The sequence below is a fragment of the Copadichromis virginalis genome, linkage group LG11, assembly GCF_057382275.1.
Source record: "Copadichromis virginalis isolate Kocher_CV1m ecotype Utaka linkage group LG11, C_Virginalis_male_GT1.1, whole genome shotgun sequence".
NCBI lineage: Eukaryota > Metazoa > Chordata > Actinopteri > Cichliformes > Cichlidae > Copadichromis > Copadichromis virginalis.
The window spans coordinates 14,169,043-14,190,737 of record NC_140628.1 but is presented as its reverse complement, the minus strand read 5'-3'; the positions used below and the strand labels follow the sequence as shown (position 1 = coordinate 14,190,737).

Sequence of the window (21,695 nt, the reverse complement as noted above, 5' to 3'; positions counted from 1 at the left end):
CCTGGGCCATGTTGGCCCAGTGTTCTTAGTTTTCTTGTATGTTTGTATTTTGTTCCTTGCTTAGGCTATGTTTTCTGAGTTGCCCTGTTGTGTTGTTCCCTAAGTGTTTTCCCTTCATGGCTTTTACCCCCTGTGTGCCCCTCTGTGTATCTGTGAGCCCTCGTCTCTCCTTATGTTTTATTCCATGTTTCCCCTGCCCGTTATGTCTAAGTTCTCCCCGTGCTCTCTCTTCCCCCTGTGTGCCCTCTATGTATTTATGAGCCCTCGTCTCCCTTTGTGGTTGTTTCATGTTTTCCCAGCCCGTTATGTCTGTGTTTTCCCCGTGCTCTCTCTCCTCCTGTCTGAACCTCTGTGCACTTCCTGTTTACTTTGTGACTCTCACGCCCGTACATGTCATGTTCAGTTCACCCCGCCCTGTCTCGTTATGATTATCAGTGTCACCTGTGTTCCCCGTGTGTTCCCACTTTCCTCGTTAACCCTCTGTGTATTTCTGTCTGCGTCTCCCTCTGTTCAGCGTGACGTCGTCCCTCATGTTGTGTGGATCTTCCTGTGCCTTCCTGCGAATGTTAGTTTACTTTTTCCCAGTTAGTTCTGTATTTCCTGTATTCTGCCGTGCCAGCATTAAAGCTGTGTTCTTTAAGTTTATCCCCGTGTCTGTGAGTCTGCATCCTGGGTCCTTCTCCTGCCTGCCGCACAGCGATTCATGACAGTAATGGCTTCAGCTGCCTCAACATATGGCCAGCTACTGTTCCTTTATGTTATTTAGCAAGCTGTACACTCTGTTTACGTTAAACAAGTCTATAATGGCTCACTGTGTTTTCAGTTGTTAAATTGTACTACAGACAGCAGGACTTTTAGTCAAGGTCACTCAGGTCAGAAACTTATATTTAGTATAGAGTATAACTGTGATTCTTACCCAAACTTAAGGGCATCCTGTGGGCTTCTTGGCTAGTGGTATCATACTTTACAGATTATTCTTGTACTTTCAGTATAGTAGATTTGTTTTATTATGCTACAATTTGCTCCATTTTCTCCCTTGTGTATGTAAGAAAAGTAGAATAAAGGAAAGGGTCAATATGATTCATGCACTGAGTTCTTAAATCACCATTTATGTAATCATATGAGGTAATAACTCGCCTTTTTCTCTGAAGCATTTAGCTTTCTTTCGTAACTATCAGCCTTTTACAAAACATAAAATGAGTGGTTTTGCAGCCTGCCCTCTTCTCTGTGCAGCACTGCACTCGGCTGTCAGACAGAAACCGTTAAAGCATATCTTGAGAATCCCTTGCTTTCCTTGGTGCCGCTCTTTCCTACTCGAGATTGACAGCGCAGTTTGCTTTCCTTCCCACTAGTAGCATTCTCAGATTCCTCCCCCACCACAGCACCATGTCTCCCATTCTGTCTGACAAATCAGCTTGAATTAGAGCCTCGCGTGCCCGTGTCACATGTGTTTGATTACATGCCTCTTGCTACTTCAGCAACCAAATGCTGATAAATCGCTGATCCATTCTTCTGCACCTCTGCTCACTTCTCATGTGCTGCTCGATGGAACAGCAGTGACATGTGCACAGTGTGGGCCATAGGGGGGTTCAGAGCAGCTGGTGACAGCTTCCCTAATACAAATGACTGTGTGTTTGTTTACAGTCGAGGCTCTCCCACCTGATGGCTCGGTCCGTGAGGTCTGTGGTAAATGCATTAGAGCGACTCTTAGCTAATTAGGTACATTATCAACAGCTTAAGATCAGACTATGAGATGCGATGCAGCAGCAAGACAGACTGCAACTAATATTAACAAGCCTACTGAATATCACTGGCTAAATATCTGCTGAGAGTAGCAGGAAAGTTTTGAGAGATGTATGTTTAATGACAATTAAATTTAAGCGACCTTAGTCTAGCTTTAGCCACACGCTGTATTAGCAGATATTAAAATTAATGGATATGCTTTGTAAAGGTTAGTGATAGGAAAATGCAATCAATTAGAATTATACATCATAACGAAGCACCTTCAAAAATCGCTGGATGTCTGATGAAAGACCAACTTTAGCTGAGTCATTGAATCTGAATCTTTCAAAACAGGGTGCTGAGCCGTATGGGCTGATTAAAGTCACAGGCATGTGGGAATGCTGTGCTTTTGTGTTCCCGAGACTGATGGTGTTTTTCTGTATTTTAAAGGCAAAAAGTATTTTTCCTTGCAGGTTTTCTCCCCGTTGGCTCTTTCTAAGCACATCTCAGGGCTTTTCTTTTCCGCGTTTATGGCTCACTCTTCTTTTTGAAGATGTGTCCAAAATGTCTCTCAAATGTCAAATTATTTTTTATTTGCTGGACAAATTTATATTTGTCTGCAACTTTTAAAGTTTGTTGTTGTTTTTTTGTGTGCGTGTGATTTTTAGCTGCTTACCCTTCAATAGATGCACTAATTTTATTTTAATCCCTTTTTCCTCCAGGTATTATTAGCTGGTTGCCTCATATTTGTTAACTGAGCTTCCCTGCTGCTTGCCTTGCTGTCTCCACAGCTCCCTGCGGAGGTCACTTCACAGGTTCAGAGGGAACTGTGCTGTCCCCAAACTACCCGCATAATTACACCATAGGGCAGACCTGTGTCTATGACATCTTTGTCCCTGGGGACTTTGGTAAGCATTTTAAGTATTATTTACATGGAACTGCAAAAAAGCTGTTACTTATTGCCTGCTCAAATGCTGCTTATAGCTGATATGTGGTGGCAGCCAGAAATATTTTTCTTCCAAGAAGAAAAAAGAAGAGGCTAACAGATAATAATCTGTTTTCTGTGAATTTTTGCTCCAACATGAGCATGGAAGATAGCCTGTGAAGAAACTGAAGCTTTCTGTAAAATGTGGTCACCAAACACAATGCTCAAACTTGAATTACCCTTTTCCTGTGGAGCTTAATTTGCGCTGCATGCCTTTTCAATTTAGAGTGGTACTTTGATGCTTTCGGCCACTGGCACGCATGTTTGCTGCTGGGTAGGATTCGGTTTGTGTATACTTCCCCATATATAAAAATCAATCACGCAAATGGCTGAGCAATAAATATTGAAGCCAATTGCAAGTATGTGTTGGAGGAAATCTGATTGAATCGATACATACAGATGTTGGTTCCATACCACTACAGAGTTGGGTGTGTGCCGCACCTCTTTCAGCTACCCTCTGCTCTTGTGTATGAGCTGAAATGTAGCGTAAAGAATGGCAGGATTTTGGTTCCAGTAAGAGGCGTAAAAGCAGAACAGGATCAGGGCAAACAAAAATTGATTGTGTTGACGTGAAAAATGCTCCGTAGTGTAGGTAATGAAGAGGAAGGTCATGCAGCGAGGGGCTGTGGGGAATAGACGGCGCAAGCAAATTCTCTGGTGCTCAGTTTATCCACGGACTCCTGTGTATACATAATTCAGCAAAGATCTCTAGAAGACCTTGATGCATTTCTACTCAATATTTCATGTTAGTCATAATGAAGAGCCGAAATGTAGGCAGATGTTTTTATTCTGTAAAGCCCCGTGCTTTAGAAACACAGATTAATCCCCTGTGCGATGATCCGGTCCGACAGTTTACATCCTTTGTTGCCATCTCCCGCTGCTCATGGAGTCCAGGGAACCACAAAACTTTTGTAAATAAACACTGCATTAAAATGCAGCATTTGCTTAAACTGGGAGCAAATGCTTAATGGAGTGTAGAAGTCGCCAAGCAACATTCCCACCTGGGCTTATGCATTTGTTCCAGGGAGTGACTGCTGTGGTGAGGCTGCAGGAAATGGGATTCGCAGCTTGGGTAGAGCAGGCTGAAAATGTTTCACTAGCTATAATACACCCGTGACAGCACATGGCTCTTGTTTTGCTAGTACCTTGTAAATTGTGAATCTAAAGCCAGAACATCAAATGACATCCCCCAAGCCACCAGCATCAAACTGTAGAATTCTCAAATCGTGATATTATTTTTGTAATTTTTACTGCATTGTGATTTAATATTATGAATGAATTTTAAAAAATGAAGGTGTCTCCTCTTGGCTGAGTGCTTTTGGGACGTGCCATGAGCTGTAAATCGAGTAAGGCTAACAAGTGCAAACACACAAACACATGCACATTGAAACAGAGTTGGGAACTAACATCAGTGCATGAAAACAAGCTGAGACATGCATACTTTACTTCGCTGAGCTGATATGAAACCAGTGCACATGAATTAAGTAAAACACATAAATAAACTTTTTTTTTTGGGGGGGGGGTTAATGTTACTGAATAAAGCGTCCAGCATTTTTAGTGTTTTACCCTCCAGATAAAACAATAAGAAGAGAAATTCTGCTTTCTCTCTGTAGTAGCTTGGCAGCTGAGTCTAGCCTTTGGGCAGTGTGATAACAGAAATCACATTTCAGTGTCTAGTATACAGGTAATTGACATTTGTAAGCGCCTAGGGTAGAGTGTCAAACGTGTGTCTAAGTGTGTCCCTCATATGACCGATGGCATACCATAAGCCTTTCAGACATTGTGTGAACCTGGCTGGAGCTGCAGGAAAAGGTCAGTGGAAAATCATCTCCTCACTCCGACCCGGTGACCAGAGGGATTTACACCTGTGTTGGAGAACTGGAATGTTATGTGCATATATGTCTTTTGCTGTCACAGTGTAGCCACAAGGGTTTACACAGACCTAAATATAGATATCCATATCATGCAGTGTATGTGAATGTTTGAAATTCTATATATAAGTACAGTATGTTAGTGAGAGTCCTCAGAAATCTGAACAGATTTGGATTTGGAAGCACTGCATTTAAGATGAATTGGACCATTTCATTTTTTTCCTGATTATTAATAGAATATTTGATTAACTAAGTGACAGTACAGTGTTTGTGTATAGCCAATGCTAGCCAAGATTGCAATGAGCCATGAGCTGTTGGTTTTCAGAATGAAAGTACTGTTGAAAGAAAAAAGATAAGTGACACTCACATGTTTCATTTTATTGTTAACCTATATTTTATATTGATTTAAAGAGCAATGGTGGACTGAGTATGTGATTGTTTTTGATATGAGTGTACAGCAAACAGGATGGGAAAATGTTCTTCATGTGAGAAAATAAAGGTTTTCACTGTACATTCTCAGCAAAAAAGAAAAGATAAATCACTTTTTCAGTTTAGCTTTGCTACATTTGTGACAGAGCGAGTCAGCTATTGATTTCTTTTTCCCCACCTTCAACTGTCTTGTTGCTTAGGCACCTGGAAGTTAGACCTGAAGCGCCAAAGGAAACTGTCTAAAAGAGTGATTAGATAGCAGCCGAAGCACTCTTATTTTTTCTTTTTTTAGTGAAGAATTCAGACTTTGTTTAACCTGATATAAAATGATATCCAGATTGCTGCATGAATGCAAAAAGTATTACTACTGATGATGATGGGTTTCCTTTTTTGTTGTTAGTTTCCCTAAAAGCGCAGTTTTAAGGTGTGTGATTCTGTCACAGGTGGTCGGTGCAAAAGCTTGCGAAAGCTTGTTTATACATGAATGGGATGTTGGCAGATATTTAGTTTTATGTAACCATAGTAGAATTTGTATAGATTAACTACTCTACCCAAGCTGTTGTGCTTTTGTCTCATTGAATGAATAGATCGGTGCATACCTTCCTTGATGTATCCTTACTGTTTGTAGGTTTGGACTGCATTTTGTTTGTCGTGTTTTACATCTGATATGATATAATGTATGCACATAAACATTTATCCATAATAACTATGCACCACTATGTAATCTTGAACAATTCTCCCTGAAGCACTGTCTCTATCATGCAAATTATTGCTGTCTTGCAAAGGACTTGCTGGTATGAAAGTAGACCGTTCGTATTTATAAACCTCGTCACCACTCTTAGCCCGTGTACACATGTATAGGCTCATATGTACATACTGTCTCCACACTGATAATCATAAAAATAATAGCTGACAGTAGACACCAGTGCTTAAACCATGGTGCGTGTATAGTCAACAAGAAGCAGGAGGCTTTGCAGTCACTGGTGAGCCATCATTTTCTTGGTATCTCACCACTCATATTTTGTGCGTGGCTTATTTTACTTTGCCTCATTCAAATGTCATTAAGGTACAATGTGCATCTGTCTTGCCCTTTAATATTTAATTATTCTGTCAGAAATAATGTTTGTAGTCATATTTCAAACAATAACTCTGTTTCTTTTTGTAAAGGCGTGAATTATTCATGGCACTCAAACTTTGCCTTGGGCACTGCTTGGAAACATAAAGATATACACTGCCTACAGGCATTTGCTCTTGTTTACGCCGAGTTCGACGGCTAACTTTTTGTCCTATACTTCCGACAGGATGTTGTATTTTCCTGCCTAAAACAGACACGTGGGATAACCTCATTGTTTGCGGGGGTTCACAGAGGGAAAAAATGGTTATTTGTTTGTTTTTTGGAAGGGATAAAAAGTTCCAAACTGTGCTTCTGGTCTCGTTGTGGGGTTTTTTGTGTTTTGTTTTTTTTCCCCAGTCTGTTTTGTTTAGCCTAAAGGATCTGCTTGTTCATTACAACCCTCTTCCCAAATGTTGATGGCTTCAGAGGTGATTCAAACTCTTCCAATTAGGACCCTCTGTGGCATTTCTGGGTGTTTTTCTTTTGCAGGTTTTTTTTTGTTTTGAGATATGACTCTCAGATCAGTACATTGAAAATAAACTGTGAATTTCAAGCTCATTAAAAATGACATCAAAAGCCATTTGTAGCCTGACTATTAGAGCAACACAATGCAGTGGTTTCACCTTATGTTCTCCAGGTCCAGCCTTAGACCTAATTTTAACAAGATTTTAACAAGATTATGAAGCATATCATATATATCTATATACATATTTTTTTTTAACCTGTGGTTAACTTTTCAAATGGTCCATTTTATCCCAAGGTACATTCTCGGTCCAAGGTCTCTCGTGTGGAGTTAATGGTGAATTTCATTTCGTAGAGACAACATTAATTCACCTCTGTTTATCCGCCCGAGGCCCTTTATAGCTTCAGTGTACGTATCTATATAATGGTAACAACAACATATGCATGATGTTTGCCATTGTATGTGTTAGTAGGCGAGACAGGAGCTCTGGCAGATCACTGTAATAAATCTGGGCTCTAACAAGACGGACAGAATCAGCATGAGAGAGAGAGAGACTGTCGAGACTTCAAGAGGTAAAAGGTCTAACTATGAGAGAGAGGCACATCGAACTTTGTTGAATGTCAAAGTCTGAGAGAAAGTTAGATGGCGAGAGATAATAAATGAGGGGGTTATAATAAGCGAGACAGAGAATGAGAAGAATAGGGCGAGAGGAACAGAGTACTGCTGAGAGCGATCATAAAGCGTAGACCCCGGGGGCTGATTGTTGACTCATCAGTGATGTTTGCTGAAGTGTAAGATTCTGCCTCGAGCCACCCCAGCACATGACTTGCTACATCCTACACAACAAAATCATTACCTTGTCTGTCTCCATCAGCTTACACCATACACTTCCCTCAACCTAATATAAACTGTGAATTTGTTTTGGCTCTGCCTTGAGTTGGAGATCTTTCATGATAGAGCATGTGGTTTTTGATATGTGTAAGACACAGTCTTGAATGATGACTCTGACTGATTTCGAAGACTTCAAGATTGCAGAGATTCTGGGTGCTCTCTTTGTCATTGTACTGGCTTGTGTTACCCTTTAAAACCCCATTAATGAATGCCGTATAAACCAGTTCTAGTCAGCAAGTACAAACACTAATAAAAACCCAAGCCAAGAAAAAGTATCAGTGCAGTTAAAGCAGGAAGTAAAAAGAAGCCACAGGCCACTTACAGTTTTCTTTCTCACTTGAGTAACCAAAAGTTACAGTTTTCAATGCACCGAACAGAGTTTTTACCCAAGATAAAAGCCTAATGGGCTGCATACAGATTGTGCCAAGGTACAGCCACGTACACCCTGCCAAAAGAGCTGCTGCAATTTTGCTGTGATAATGGGTCATTAAAAATATATGTGTCGATGCTGTCATATAATCCCTTTGGTTTCTGTAAATGAGGCTTGTGTATGCTGTCATAGCTCAGAATCTCAGAAGGCCCGCACTACCATAAAACAAAGGTGACAGGTAGCTCTTCCATAATTCATTTCCAGAAGGACAAACATATGCTTCCATTTTTCTTACCTTTCACGACTGCTTGTGCTGTTAGTATTTTTAGCGCCTTATTTGGGCTTTTTGCATACTTTGCCTTAAGGCCAATCCAGTGAGTGTGGGGAAAAAGGTGGCTGTGTTTCGTTCCATTTAAATTATGATGATGTGATGAGCAGTTTCTTAGAAGAGCATGGTCCTCAAGGGGTTTACCTCTTTACCTGAATTCAATTCAATTCATTTATATAGCGCCAAGTCACAACAACAGTTACGCTTTATATTTGTAAGGTAGACACTACAATAATACATACAGAGAAAACCCAACAATCATATGACTCCCTATGAGCAAGCACTTTGGCGACAGTGGGAAGAAAAAACTCCCTTTTAACAGGAAGAAACCTCCGGCAGAATCAGGCTCATCTGCTGCGACTTCTGTTCTTCAGCTTTCAGGTCCCACTTCTGTATAACCGGCTCCCAGTATGGATTCTGTACACAACGTACACCATCTCTCTTTTTAAGATTACGCTTGAAACTTGATAGAGCTTATGATCTGGGCTGGACCAGGGGACCCTTAACCTTTCCTCAATTGTACTGCAATAGGGCTAGGCTGCTGAGAGCTTCCCATGATGCACTGATCATTTCTTTGCTCACCTCTTTTCACCATTTGTGTTTATACACCACTCTACTACTGAGCAGTAGTTATTATTAATAATTATTTTCACACTCTGTCTTTTGTCCTGTCTTCTTCCCCTCACCTCCAACTGGTCGCAGAAGATGGCTGGTTCTGGGTTTAAGAGGTTTCTTCCTCTTTAAAGGGATTTTTTCCTTCCCACTGTCGCCAAGTGCTTGCTCATAGGAAGTCGTCTGATTGTTGTATGTCTCTAATATTGTAGGTCTTTACTTTGCAATAGAAAGCACCTTGATTTGAATCAAACTGAATTGTTTCCCATAGTTTTAACTTCTGACCAACAATAGTGTTATTTTTAGATGTGACCAGTGTTGGTCAAGTTACTTGAAAAAAGTAATCAGTAACTAATTACTGATTACTTCCCCCAAAAAGTAATCCCGTTACTTTACTGATTACTTATTTTCAAAAGTAATTAATTACTTAGTTACTTAGTTACTTTTTAAAAACACGATTTACAACCTGAATAGGTAATAAAGCGATAGATCTTTCAGCCCAATTCTACTTTTTTTGCATAATCCATCACAAAATGTACTCAAATGGAAAAGTCTCTTTTTTTTAACTTGTTTTATCAGTTTTAATCTTTTAACTTTATGCATTGACATATACTTAATACTTGACATATTATCCATTGTTGATCTGCACACAGCTGTTGTCACGAATGTCGCACTCGCTTACGTTATTGTCATGAGACATTCTCGCAAAAAAATCACGGTTTTAGTAACGCAGTAACGCAGCGTTCCTACGGGAAAGTAACGGTAATCTAATTAAAGTTTTTGCGATAGTAATCCCTTACTTTACTCATTACTTTTAAAAAAGTAATCAGATTACAGTAACGCGTTACTGCCCATCTCTGGATGTGACCTCTCAAATTTCAAAGATTGTGATTTAGATGCACACACATAACAATTTAAAAAAGGGGTGAATCTAAAGAGGCCTCAAAATATGTTTTTGCTTTTAATTTGACTCAGACCTGAAATGGACAGAATCCAGTAACACTTTATTTGTAAAATATTGTAAAACATGAGATGCAAAAGTTCTTGAAAGATGCACCTTTTTAACAAACTTTAAGTCAATGAGAAGCTGGCTGGAAGCTAAGTTTAATCAGCTTATGGGAAGCAATTGCTGGGAGTTGTGTACTTATGAAAGTGGGCATGTTATTATTGGCCAATGGGAAAAATAAATAAAACATACATGTTAGGTAGAAGCAGAATCTCAATAAAATAGATATGGAGATGACGCGGGCGTCTTCCCTGGGTCTCGCCTGAGTTTGTACATGCGGCAAGATGATAAACATGCACAAAAAGTGAAACTGAGGTAGTTTTTAGAGTTTCTTCTGCCTCACTGTCAGACAAAATCCCTTTAAGGCCTTTCACACTGAAGCAAGGACAGAGGGAGATAGAGACCCTGCAGAGGTAGTCAAGGTTCACTGATTAGCTTCAACATGATACCTCAGAAACCAGAGCCTGTTATCAGACTTATACTTCATTTCAGATAAATACTGTAGTTTTTTTCTTTTTGCACCACTGAGAAGTGATGTGGTTGCAAGTGAGTGAAATGGAATAAAATTGAAGTCCTGTATTGCCTGTACTGCATGCACACTTAATATTGAATATTTTATGATGGGTTCTGTGTTTTAGCATGATGGAGATTTAAACTAGTAATCTCTTCTCTTTTAGCTTTTCACATTAAGATGCTTTCAGATTTGGTTGTGTGACTGACTGGACTGAAACGCAAAGAAATCAGAAGTCAATTATGCAGGACTGTCACATGACACAAAAGAATTGTCTTCATCAGAATCAGAAGAGGAATTCTTACCACGTTTTACTGTTTTTAATGGTGTATTAGTCGGAGACCGAGTCTCTGAAAAACCAGATGCCTGCATCATGTTTAGGCTCCATTATATACAGTACATCATGTGTAAAATAACCATTGGTGCTTAGTATATTTTTTTAATATGTTGGTAGGAATAGCCTACTAATTTATTGCATTTGTTATGTAAGTAGAATTTCAAATGTGGAAGTAGTTCATAATATCAGTAGATGCTTATCATGCTGTCTGAAAGCATACACTTGCATTCAGCTTGGTTGGGTGAATGGGCGCAACTTGGGTATGTAGTTAATCCTTAACAGTTACATCTGCAGCAAGTGTCTTCTGTATTTTGCACATTTCTTTTTAAATCTGCATGAAATGTAGCATTTCTTGCTATTACCTTTGCACGGGAACATAGTAATGGTGAATTATAGTTTGAGTGGTTCTTAAACTCTACTTCCAGATAAGCAGGGATGCTGTGTAAAGTGTAAAGAAAAAACAAATGTGAGGATTTGCAAATCATGTTAAACCATATGTTGAATTGAAAATGGTGAAATAAGGCAACATATTAAATGCTTAAAAAGAGAAATTGTATTGTTTTTAGATTGGAGAAATGCAAAGCACGGTCATGCACATGTGCATTGTTTTTATCATAGTTCATTGAGTGTTTCTTCATTCACTGATAGAACCTTGCAATGACTGCTTCTCTTCTCTCCCAGGATTTGCATTTGTTTGTGACAGGAGATGACAGTCAGATGAAAAGTGCGGCTGAAGTTCAGTGTGAAGGGGTGGTAGCATTCAGTCATTAGGAAAACTATTAGACTGATCTCTTGTTACTTCAGACAATCTAAAAAAGAAAAAATAATAATACTGCCACATTTTGCATTTCCGAAAAACTTGTTTTCCAGCATTAGTAGTTTCAGCATTTGGAGTTCTGTTACCCTGCCGTTAGGTTAGGTATATTATTTTCTTCTTGGAAAGCCTTCTATGTGCTGTGTGACATGGTTATGTTGAAGATGTTGAAACAATTTTTTTGTGTGTGTTTTATTTCCTTTGGGCTTTATTCTGCTCTGCTCCCCTCACTGAGTCTAAAGTCTCTCTAAATCTCTCTGATTTTTTGCCGTTTACCACATTTCTCACTCCCAGCAGTGAAAAGTAGATTCTTTTGTTATGGTTGTAATTAAAATAATTTTCAGTCTTCTCAGAGGTAGTTGATTCACCAAAATATTATGTTGGTTATATTATAAGAATAATGGATGCAAATAGGGAAACTAGAAAATGACAAACTGTTGGATTCAATGCATTTTGCAACCTCCTGATCAGACTCAAAGAAGAAAGTTTGTCGCTCACAGGAACACAATAAGAAAGTGGTAGAGTTGTGAAAAAAGGTTCTATAGGCTGCTACGAATGGCTCATGACAAGCAACCCTCCTCATCTTTTAAAGAATATGGCAATTTCATTATTGCTTGGGCTTTCTGTGGCATCCATCCAAGTATATTAAAAGCTCAGTGAATGTCATTCAATCATTCTACAGCAATGGTAAATGTGCTGGTTAAGAAAATGTGAGTTTAAATATCACTGAGTGGCCGAGTCATTCACCTGATGAAGGTTAGGGTTAAGAAAGAGAATACTCAAAATGAGCAAAAGCTGCAGGTGACTATGGGGTACTACTGATGTTTGATTAATTAGTCACTCCACAACATTAAATGTGATCGTTGTATTTTGATGTGAACCTTTTAAAAGTCAGGATGAAGAGAGCTATAGCTACACACTTCTTTCTAAACCCTCACGAATAAAGGTGAGACTAGGTGGATTTCTTCGAGTGTTGACATACTGAGTGTGAACAACAAAGATCCGTCTGCTTACGGCCTTCTGAGCAACACTTCCATTTAACAGCAGTTTTATTTAAAAATGCTTTTACAATGTGATGCCTCAAAATATGAGTATTCCTGCAAGACCCACTCTGAGAAATTTTAATGTGATCCTTATGCCATTGATTTATGAACTAGACTGAATAGCGTAGTCGGTTCAAGAGGGATTTGGCAGGTGGGGGGAGTTTATGTATAGCACCATGGGGAGAATAATCACTTAAAATAAAACACATAGTTATTTGTATTCTGAGCTCCATTAGATTTTACTTCATCTGCAGGCTGTAATCAACTGACCTGTCCAGCCAGCTGAATTCAACATGATACAAGTAGATTATTCATAAGCTGTGTAGCTGATTTCCAACCACTACATAGTAGGTAGTATTTGGTGAGTGAATCTAATCAGCAACGTAACCTTTCATTTAAGTTGATCATTGCTACTCTGTTGCTACCCTGTATCTGTCCACCATAGTGAATTACTGCAAACTACACCACAGTGCTGCAAACTAACCACTTTAGCATGCACTATACCGTACTAAACTACCCCCTTTATACAACCTTTGAATAACCCAAAAAAATACCCCAACTTATTATACATTGCAAAATATGTAAGAAACTTCTGCAGCACATCATAGATCCAATATCTGATTAAAAATTAAATGAATTAGGATAGTTTCCATTTTATCAAATATTTCTTACTGAACATTCGTTACCTTTGAAAATATCTCTTATATTCCTTTCTTGTCCTGTGAAACATTTTTTCTCTCCCTGGGAAAAACAGCAACTGCACCTATTTGGCCATACACACAGTTTGTTTTTGCTGATGTTTGTGGAGCTGTTGTGTTTGAAACTACCTGCCACTTAAACAAAATTAGCACCATTTATGCTCGCTCCTTTCAGTAGCACTAGCTAGATGCTGAAGTTGAGTAACCAATGTAAGATGGACAAATCACAGGGATTCAGCAGTATTATGCATTAATCTATTACTATGTATTTCTATTTACTGACGGTGTTGGATTGCTGTTCTGGATTGTTATGGCCCACATTAACCCCTGAGCATAATTCCATAAAGTGAAGGAATTACAATTCCAATGGCAAGTGGAGTAAACTATATGAAATCATGGACCTGTCTTACAACGTGCACACAGTAAGGGTTGTTTGTTGACGTGTAACTTAGGGAAGATATTTTCTTGACACACATTGCTTGCCTTAATGCCATCTGAGAACCATTTAGACATCATAACATACTTAGACATTGTTACTGACCAGGTGCACCCATTCATCGACAGTCTGCACTTTTTCAAATGGATGCTTCCAGCAGGATAACAAGCCTTGTCACAAAGCACTCATCATCTCCAAATGGCTCCAGGAGCATGACAGTGATTTTAATTTACTTCACTTTCCTCGTGTACTTTCTTTAGATCCCAGCCCAATAGAGCACCTTTGAGATGTGGTGGCAAGGGTTTTTTTCCTTACAGTGTGAATGTGCTGGCAAATATCTGCAAGAACTGTGCGTGGAAACTATCACCGTTTTGAGCCCATGCCTGAACCAATTTTCTCTGTTTTGAAGTAGAAATGTCTTATGCAACTCTAGATAGGTGTATCTTTGAGTGTGGACTCCTCTGCCATTACATTTAATGTAAATTATGTAATGCACGACCACCTAAGACTTTTCTTGATTGTTTAAATTGCATGGTTAATTTAAACGTTTCCCCTGATTCAATTCATATCTGCCAGCCTGCACTTGAGATGGTAGAAAACCATTGAAGCCTCTTGTCACATTTTCTAGAATGACTGCTTTCAAATTGGAAAAAATTAGATTGCCATCACTCAAGAGAAGGATCAAAGTATAATTGTACATTTCATGCTTTATCAGTGCCTGGCAGGCATTACTGGTTTTGAGATACAGGAATATACGAATATCACGATCTAATACCCTGAGAGGTGTAGGATTAAAGTGACTTGCGTTGAGATAATTCAAGGTGAAGATGCAGATATGAAAATTGTTCCCATTGTCCAAGTGCAGTGCATTACACTACCATGACGATGCCCAGAGGACAACAGATTCATCATAGTCCTGCACAAATTAGGTAACAAGTTTCCGATGATTTATTGACTTAATATCTGGACATGATTACAGCAAAGGAGCAGATTGGAGTCATGCATGGCTGGCTTTGGATTAGAGGCAAAAATGAGCGACATTGTGCTTATATTTTGTGTGTGTGCGTGTGTGCTCAGAGCACAGGAGTGCAGCCTCTAACAGGGTGTTGGTATGCTAATACCGCAGCAGTGAGCTGTCCCTAAGGGTAAAATAATCTCTTATTCAAACTCTTTTTCAGCCATAGGTATTTTCTCGACTCAACAGATAAGGAAACAGGTCTGCCTGTGCTGCTTTGAGTGAGAACACCACTTCATGCGTGTCCATGTGTTTCCATTTTTGGGGGATTTTTTGCTTTATGAAGCTTGTTTGGCTGTCGTTTCATTTTTGACACTTTACATTTTGCAACAAATAATAACTAGCGGGGTACCCTTATTAAAACAAAAGTTCAACAAACTACTACAGCAATGAGATGTTAGACTACAAAAACATGTCATTGCTGTTCGTTTCATGTTTTCTGTATTGTCATTTGCCTATTAGGCCATAAGATGCAGTGTTGCCTCCAGTGGCTTTTAGGGGTTACTTATTCCCTTGTTTCTGTTTCCTGCTAAGTGTCTTTTACTCCTTGTCTTTCTTAGCTTTGTAGTGGGGATAGTGGTTTCATGGTGGTTGGCTACCTGCCAGAGGAGATGGGTACTGCTACAAAGTGAAGAAGACAGGAAAATTCTGCATAATTCATAGCCAGAAGGAAAAACATATGCTGCCTTTTCTACCTTTAGCAATTGCCTCTGTTGATTGTGTTATTTTAATTTGACACCTTTTCAGGTGGATCCTGTGTGTGCTTACACATAGGTGAACACTGTTACTGGACAAAAAGCATGCCACACTTGCTTTTCATTTATAGATTTTAGCCATATGAAGTCTGCTCTTCTGCAGCCCAGTTATTGATAATCTGTATGTTTGTGTACCAGTTAGAACAGATGCTTTTCTACTTCATGGTACAATCACATTAGGGAAAACAGTGGTTGGAGGCAGCACCACAACAAAAGAAATGCTTTTAACCATGTAATGAATTCGGAAGATGTCCAAAAGGCCCAGATGGTCAAGTTCAGGAGGCCGACCATGCGAACGGCAGCGGGGCCGGTCCCGATGCCGGCCACGCAGTAGGCAGCGGCGTGGAAACAGTTCTGGGGGCCGACCGTGCGGACGGCAACAGCGGCGTGGAAACAAGTCCGGAGGCCGGCCACGTGGAAGGCAGTGGCGGCGTTCAGGAGGGCGTCCACGGCGGCGGAGATGCCCAACAGACGGCCAGGCAGATGACCGACGATGTGGAGGTGGTAGTAGGGGACCTGAAGGCTGCGTGGCCCCTGCAGCCCCAGGTGAAGCGGAGGCTGGACCAGACGAGGCGAAGAGGATGAAGACACGGAGGCTGGACCAGGCGAAGAGGATGAAGACACGGAGGCTGGACCAGGCGAAGAGGATGCTGAATCCGGACCAGGCGACGGCGTGGAGGATGCAGCAGAGGCCGGGCCAGGCAACGGCGTGGAGGATGCAGCAGAGGCCGGGCCAGGCAACGGCGTGGAGGATGCAGCAGAGGCGCTGCAGCAGGTGGCGGCATGGATGAAACTGCTGCTGCAAGCGTGGATGAGGCTGCTGGTGGAGCAGCTGGTGGTTGGACGGGCTCCTCGGGCCCCCCAGCTGACGAGGAAGAAGGCTGGACGGGCTCCTCGGGCCCCCCAGCAAAAACAGTCTCAGAACCAGTGGGCACTGGAGCCCCTGGCACACACAGAACAGAACCAGCAGGTGCGGAGACCTCTGGCAAGAACACAACAGAACCAGCAGGCACACGGGCCTCTGGCAGGAACGCAACAGGACCAGCAGGCACACGGGCCTCTGGCAGGAACGCAACAGGACCAGCAGGCACACGGGCCTCTGGCAAACACATAGCGGCCTGCAGCTGCGCAGAGCATTGACCCTGCTCAGGCAGCGACAGCTCTGTGCAGTCCTCAGCTGGCTTCTTAAACTCCAGGGGTCCAGAGTCTAATGGGGGCTGAAACCCAGCCTCTGGGGAGGCCCTGGAGTGCATCTCAGTCTCAGAACTGGCCAGCCTTTGCGGAATGTTGACATTGTTCTTGGGTTTGTCTCTCTGCTTAGAGTACGGAGTTGTTGAACTGTCCGTTATGGGTTGGACTGACATGGCTTGCTGTACAGGAGGAGTAGGTGAAGGTGATGGCTGAACAGGTAGTGGAGCAACTGACACAGGATGCAGGGCTGGTGACTGCTGAACTGAGGATAAAGCTAATGATTCTTCTGCTAACCGGGCTACTGACTGGGCCATGGATTGTAACAGGGTTTGTAATAAGTCTGGCTGTGACTGTAATTGAGCTATGGATTGTGAGGCTGAATGTGGCGGAGGTGGCGACTGAGCTTCTGGCCGGGCGGCTAACTGAGCTTCTGGCCGGGCGGCTAACTGAGCTTCTGGCCGGGCGGCTAACTGAGCTTCTGGCGATAAACAGTTTTTGTCCAGTGCCGTACAGAACATCACCCCTGAGTAAACGGTCCCACAGTTCAGACCAACAATACTGTCCTGTCCACTCACCACAGCTGGCTGCTCGGAAATCCCCAGGTCCGACTGTGGCGAGGAGCGTCGGCAGCGTGAGCGCCGTTTCCCCCTCGAAGGCTGGGTTGACGGGCCGGGCAGAACATCCTCTGTCGGACTGGGCAGTGAAGCATGAGCTGCAGGGTGGGTGGTAGCAGCCGGGGGGTGAAGACGGAGTCCATTCAGAATGAAATTCTGTGCGAGCAGGTGAAGTGAGCTGAGCAGCCAGGGGAGACCAGAAACCAAGCGCTGTAGCCGATTAGCCACGGCTTGGCGAAATTCTCTCCCCTCGTGCTCCAGCCACGCGTTGATTAATTTGTCCACGGAGTAAACAATGTCCTCCCGGAGCTCCTTGGGCGGGTTGAATGCTGCTGGGTCCATAGTGGCCGGTTCGTACTGTCACGGCTGCCGAGGCGAGCCGTGTGGATATAGAAGGAGGACCCAAGATGCAGGCAGTGGATGAGATACCGGTGGTTTTATTTACAGAGGTGTAGTGGCAAACAAACAGTGGGGCATAACAAACAACTAAAGACACCTAAACTGGGAGAACTAAAATAACAGACCTGGGAGCATATGACAACGGATGATGAATAGCAGAGAGACGCAGACGAGGAACAGGACACCGTGGAACACAGGGTAACAGACTGACACAGAGTTACACAGACTGACACGGAGGAACACAGACGAACCGGCAACAGGCAGGAGAACACACAGGGCTTAAATACACACACCAGTAATCAGGGGATGAGAGACAGGAGGGCAACACAGCTGGGAGGAATCTGGGCTGACGGGACAGGGGAAACGTAAACTGATCACACTCACATACGACACGGACCTTCACAATAAAACAGGAAACTCAGATACATGGAACCAGACAAGACATTGAACTAAACAGACAGATTCACAAACAGATGGGGAGACACCATAGACAGACAGGTACAGACGCAGACTTAGAGGCAGATCGAAAATAACACAGAACTTAAACAATCATCATCTAGAAAATAATAACAAACCAAAAGCGCTGGGTCACCGACCCAGGACCATGACATAGACAGAGTGAGTCTCCTTTCATTTTAGTATTTTACGATTGAATGGGTCCAGTTAGCAATTACATACAATCTATTTGTAATAATACAGGAATTTAACTGTGATAAATCAAAGGGAAATCACAAATTGGTTGATGTCTACATATACAGGATTTCACATGTAACTATTTACATTTAGAGTCCAGCCAGTAGCTTATCTATCAATTACATACTAGTTTTTTGAGAACTTTTGCGAAGTTGTCAGAGAGTGATTGCATTCATGCAGAGTTGGACATTATTTGGCAACAGGTTGCCTCCCACTAGGTGGTCACCTTGTAATTGAACGTACACGACACCCTCACCCTCTAGATGTCCTATTAGTCACCACAACTGCTTGCAGTTTTTCCTAGTCAAAGTTTTAAATGAATAGTAATTTTTAAAACTAAATCTAGTAAATCTGCTTCCTCAAATGGCTTTTCTGTTAGTATATTAAGCAAGTATAGACCGTATTTGTTCCTTATCATTATTAAACATATAAAGAATTTAACTTTGTCTTTAGGATCAGCTCTTGCTGAATCCACCTGTTTTGATTAGGAATGCTATTTTATTCTGACTCTACCCACTGAAGCACAATAGTATGGTGTCTCGGATTAATTTTCTATGTTAACAATTAGTTTATTGTGAATTACTGTCACTTTAAAAGGCATTAATTATCTCAGTAATACAGTGCAGAATTTATTTTTATTGAAACGGAGGGCACTCATAGTTCTTCTTCTTTTTTCTATTGTTATTGTGATACCTGCATTTCAGACATAAAGGATTCAGTGCCCACAGTCACTGATGGAGTCATGGTGTGAGTGCTTATCTGTGCAGCTTGAATGGCGCAGTGTAAGTTGCCGCTTACTGACAGGGTTTATGGACCTGCCTGGCGTGATGAAGGAAAACTGCTCCTGCCAGATTTTGTGATAATTGCTGCTCTTTGGAAAACACTGTGAATATAATAATTAGCACGGTGACTCGGGACAAACAGAGAAATAAACTTATTGCAACAATGCGGTAAATGTAACCAGAATGGTGGGTTGAGTGTGGGAAAACAGAGAAAGGGATAAACAAGAGCCACGTTGAGTATAAGTAGCCTTCAAGGTGCCTCCTAACCATCATTGCTGACACGCGCGCATAGAGTACATTTATTTGCACTGGCACGCACAACTGCACAGACACAAACACGAGTTGTCGCAGAGGTAGTGATCCAGTTGGTCATGTCTATTCATTTGGTAAAAAAAATCTGATTATTTTCAAGGATGTGTACACATCGATATAATCAGGAATGCTTAATTGGAAATATTTATGCAGAGCATTATTTAAATAATTCTCTGTTCATTATCATAAGTTCTCCCTCACTGCTTTTATTAAGGACAAGATTTAATTATTTTGCGATAAACTGTAATGTTCTCATGTGACATTTCATCAAGAAATGGATGTTTCATTAAACTAAAGGTCAGATACTACAAATACTTCGGCCAGATCGCTTCCCTGTGCCTTTATGCTTATGGTGATGCAGCATGGACTCGGGTGACTTTCTGAGTGGTCTTTATTTATTCATTTTGGCTAAATCAGGATTGTTTAACACTTGAAATAGGAGCGATCGGCTAATACATATCATATTTAAATTTCAGCTGAAATTGCTTGTCATACAGTAATATGTCCCGTCTTTTTTAAGAAAAAAAAAAATCCGAATTCAATAGAGACAGAAAATAGTTTTTCTCTCTTTTATTTTAATGATTGCTCTTAATTTCTTATCTGCCTTAATATGGAAATTTGTGTACATACAGGCAGTCACCTCACATTAATTTAGGGCATATTTACATACATTTACATATTTACATTTACATATTTACAACACTGTTCTTTTGCAAGCAGTCACAGTGACTGATGTACCGGTACTGTCGTTTGTCTTGCAACTTGGTTTGTTGAGTGAGCGGACAAACATTCACAGAGGAAAAGTGCTCTGCAAATGTCAGTTTGGGGGCTAGACAGCAAATTAACTGCTCTTGTGTGGCATATTAAACAGCGTGTAAACCTTCCTCCAAATTTCACTTGTTTTGGATGCTTGTCGTGTCCTTACTCTTCAGTACTACTGCTAACAAAATACTCCCTGCCCACAGCTTTTAGGCTACAGTGCCAGTTTGTTTACGCTTCCTCCCATTCCCCTGCCTGTGCCTGAGCTCACCTTGTCAGCTGCTGTCAATCCACTGCCCCCACCAACACACCCCTCCAGCAACAGGAAGGAAATATAGCATTGCTGATATTTGCAAAGACATTTTGTTGGTTATTTGGTTATTAAAAAGGCTGTTTTTAAACCTTCAAAATTGCAGTATTTTTGCAGAAAAAAGGGGATCTTTTGCTTTTAGTTTAGGTGTTAAAACACCCTATTGTATGAAGGTCATTCCGAACATGTTAAATGCCATGGCACACCAAAGAAAGATGCACAGTTCAAAGGAATACCTAATTATTGGTTGTTCAGAAAATGCCACGGAAAGGTTTATAGTAGGGAGCAGATGTTAGTTTGCCTGAGAAAAATGTGACCTATAAAAAGCTACTGTCCAGAAAGAATATTGCACCAAAAGTCACATGTTTTACTGCAGCTTATAAAGTCCTGAAGTGCCCTCGTAGTGTTATACTGTTCTTAACATAAAACTTATATTAATTGGAATTGTGAGGGCTAAAAAAAACACAGAAATCCCATCTGGAATCTGTGTGTGCGCGCGCGTTTGTGTGTCTGTGTGTGGCTGATATCGGTAAATAATAGCTTGATAAATCAGCCTCGCTGAAGGGTTGTGTAAATCAGCAGAATAAGATTGAACTGGCCAGCGATAGATGTCGTACAAATGCTGATACTGAATGCAGCTTGGCCGTTTTACTTGTCTGTCAGGGCAGAGACATGTGCATGTTATTCACTACAAGCAAGCGGCAGTATTGCCAAAGCAGCAGCCACACTCTTTGGGACTGTACAAACTAGTAAATCAGCTGAATGTTGACAGATCTAAACCTTTATTGGCACAAATTCACCTTCATGTTGTCTTCTGTTCTCTGTCCTCTGCTGCTTCTTTCCCTGCAGTTCTCTTTGGTCAGTTTGTGGTATTCCAGACTTTGACCAGCGATGTGGTCGAGATCTATGATGGTTCTTCAACAGATTCAGCCCTTCTCTCTTCCATATATGGATCACACTCAGGTAATAGCATAACACTCTGACTTTGAAGCCTAGTTTCTCTTCGCTCATAAGTATGGCTAGTGCCTTGAAAGGTCGAGTGCAGCATTTAGAATTGCGGGCAGTACATCACATGCGACTCAATTCTAATCAAATTACTATTTTTCCTAAACAAATTGAATGTCTGTTATCTGAGCCACTTCAAGCTGCTGGGGATAAAGATTGTTTCCCTTCATATATTCTCATATTGATGTTATATAATTACATTATGATTGTAATTGAATAAACTCCTGAGA

At 41.2% G+C, this 21,695-nt stretch overlaps 1 protein-coding gene across 3 annotated transcripts in view; it reads left to right on the top strand.

Moving 5' to 3' along the window:
* LOC146698207 (CUB and sushi domain-containing protein 3-like) overlaps positions 1-21,695 on the top strand; it is a 259,780-nt gene that overhangs the window by 141,029 nt on the left and 97,056 nt on the right. For all 3 annotated transcript variants that reach the window (XM_085473236.1, XM_085473239.1, XM_085473238.1), the window contains exons 31-32: positions 2,514-2,630; positions 21,310-21,423. In XM_085473236.1, coding sequence (XP_085329362.1) covers positions 2,514-2,630; positions 21,310-21,423 — 231 coding nt within the window. The remainder of the gene's footprint in view (positions 1-2,513; positions 2,631-21,309; positions 21,424-21,695) is intronic.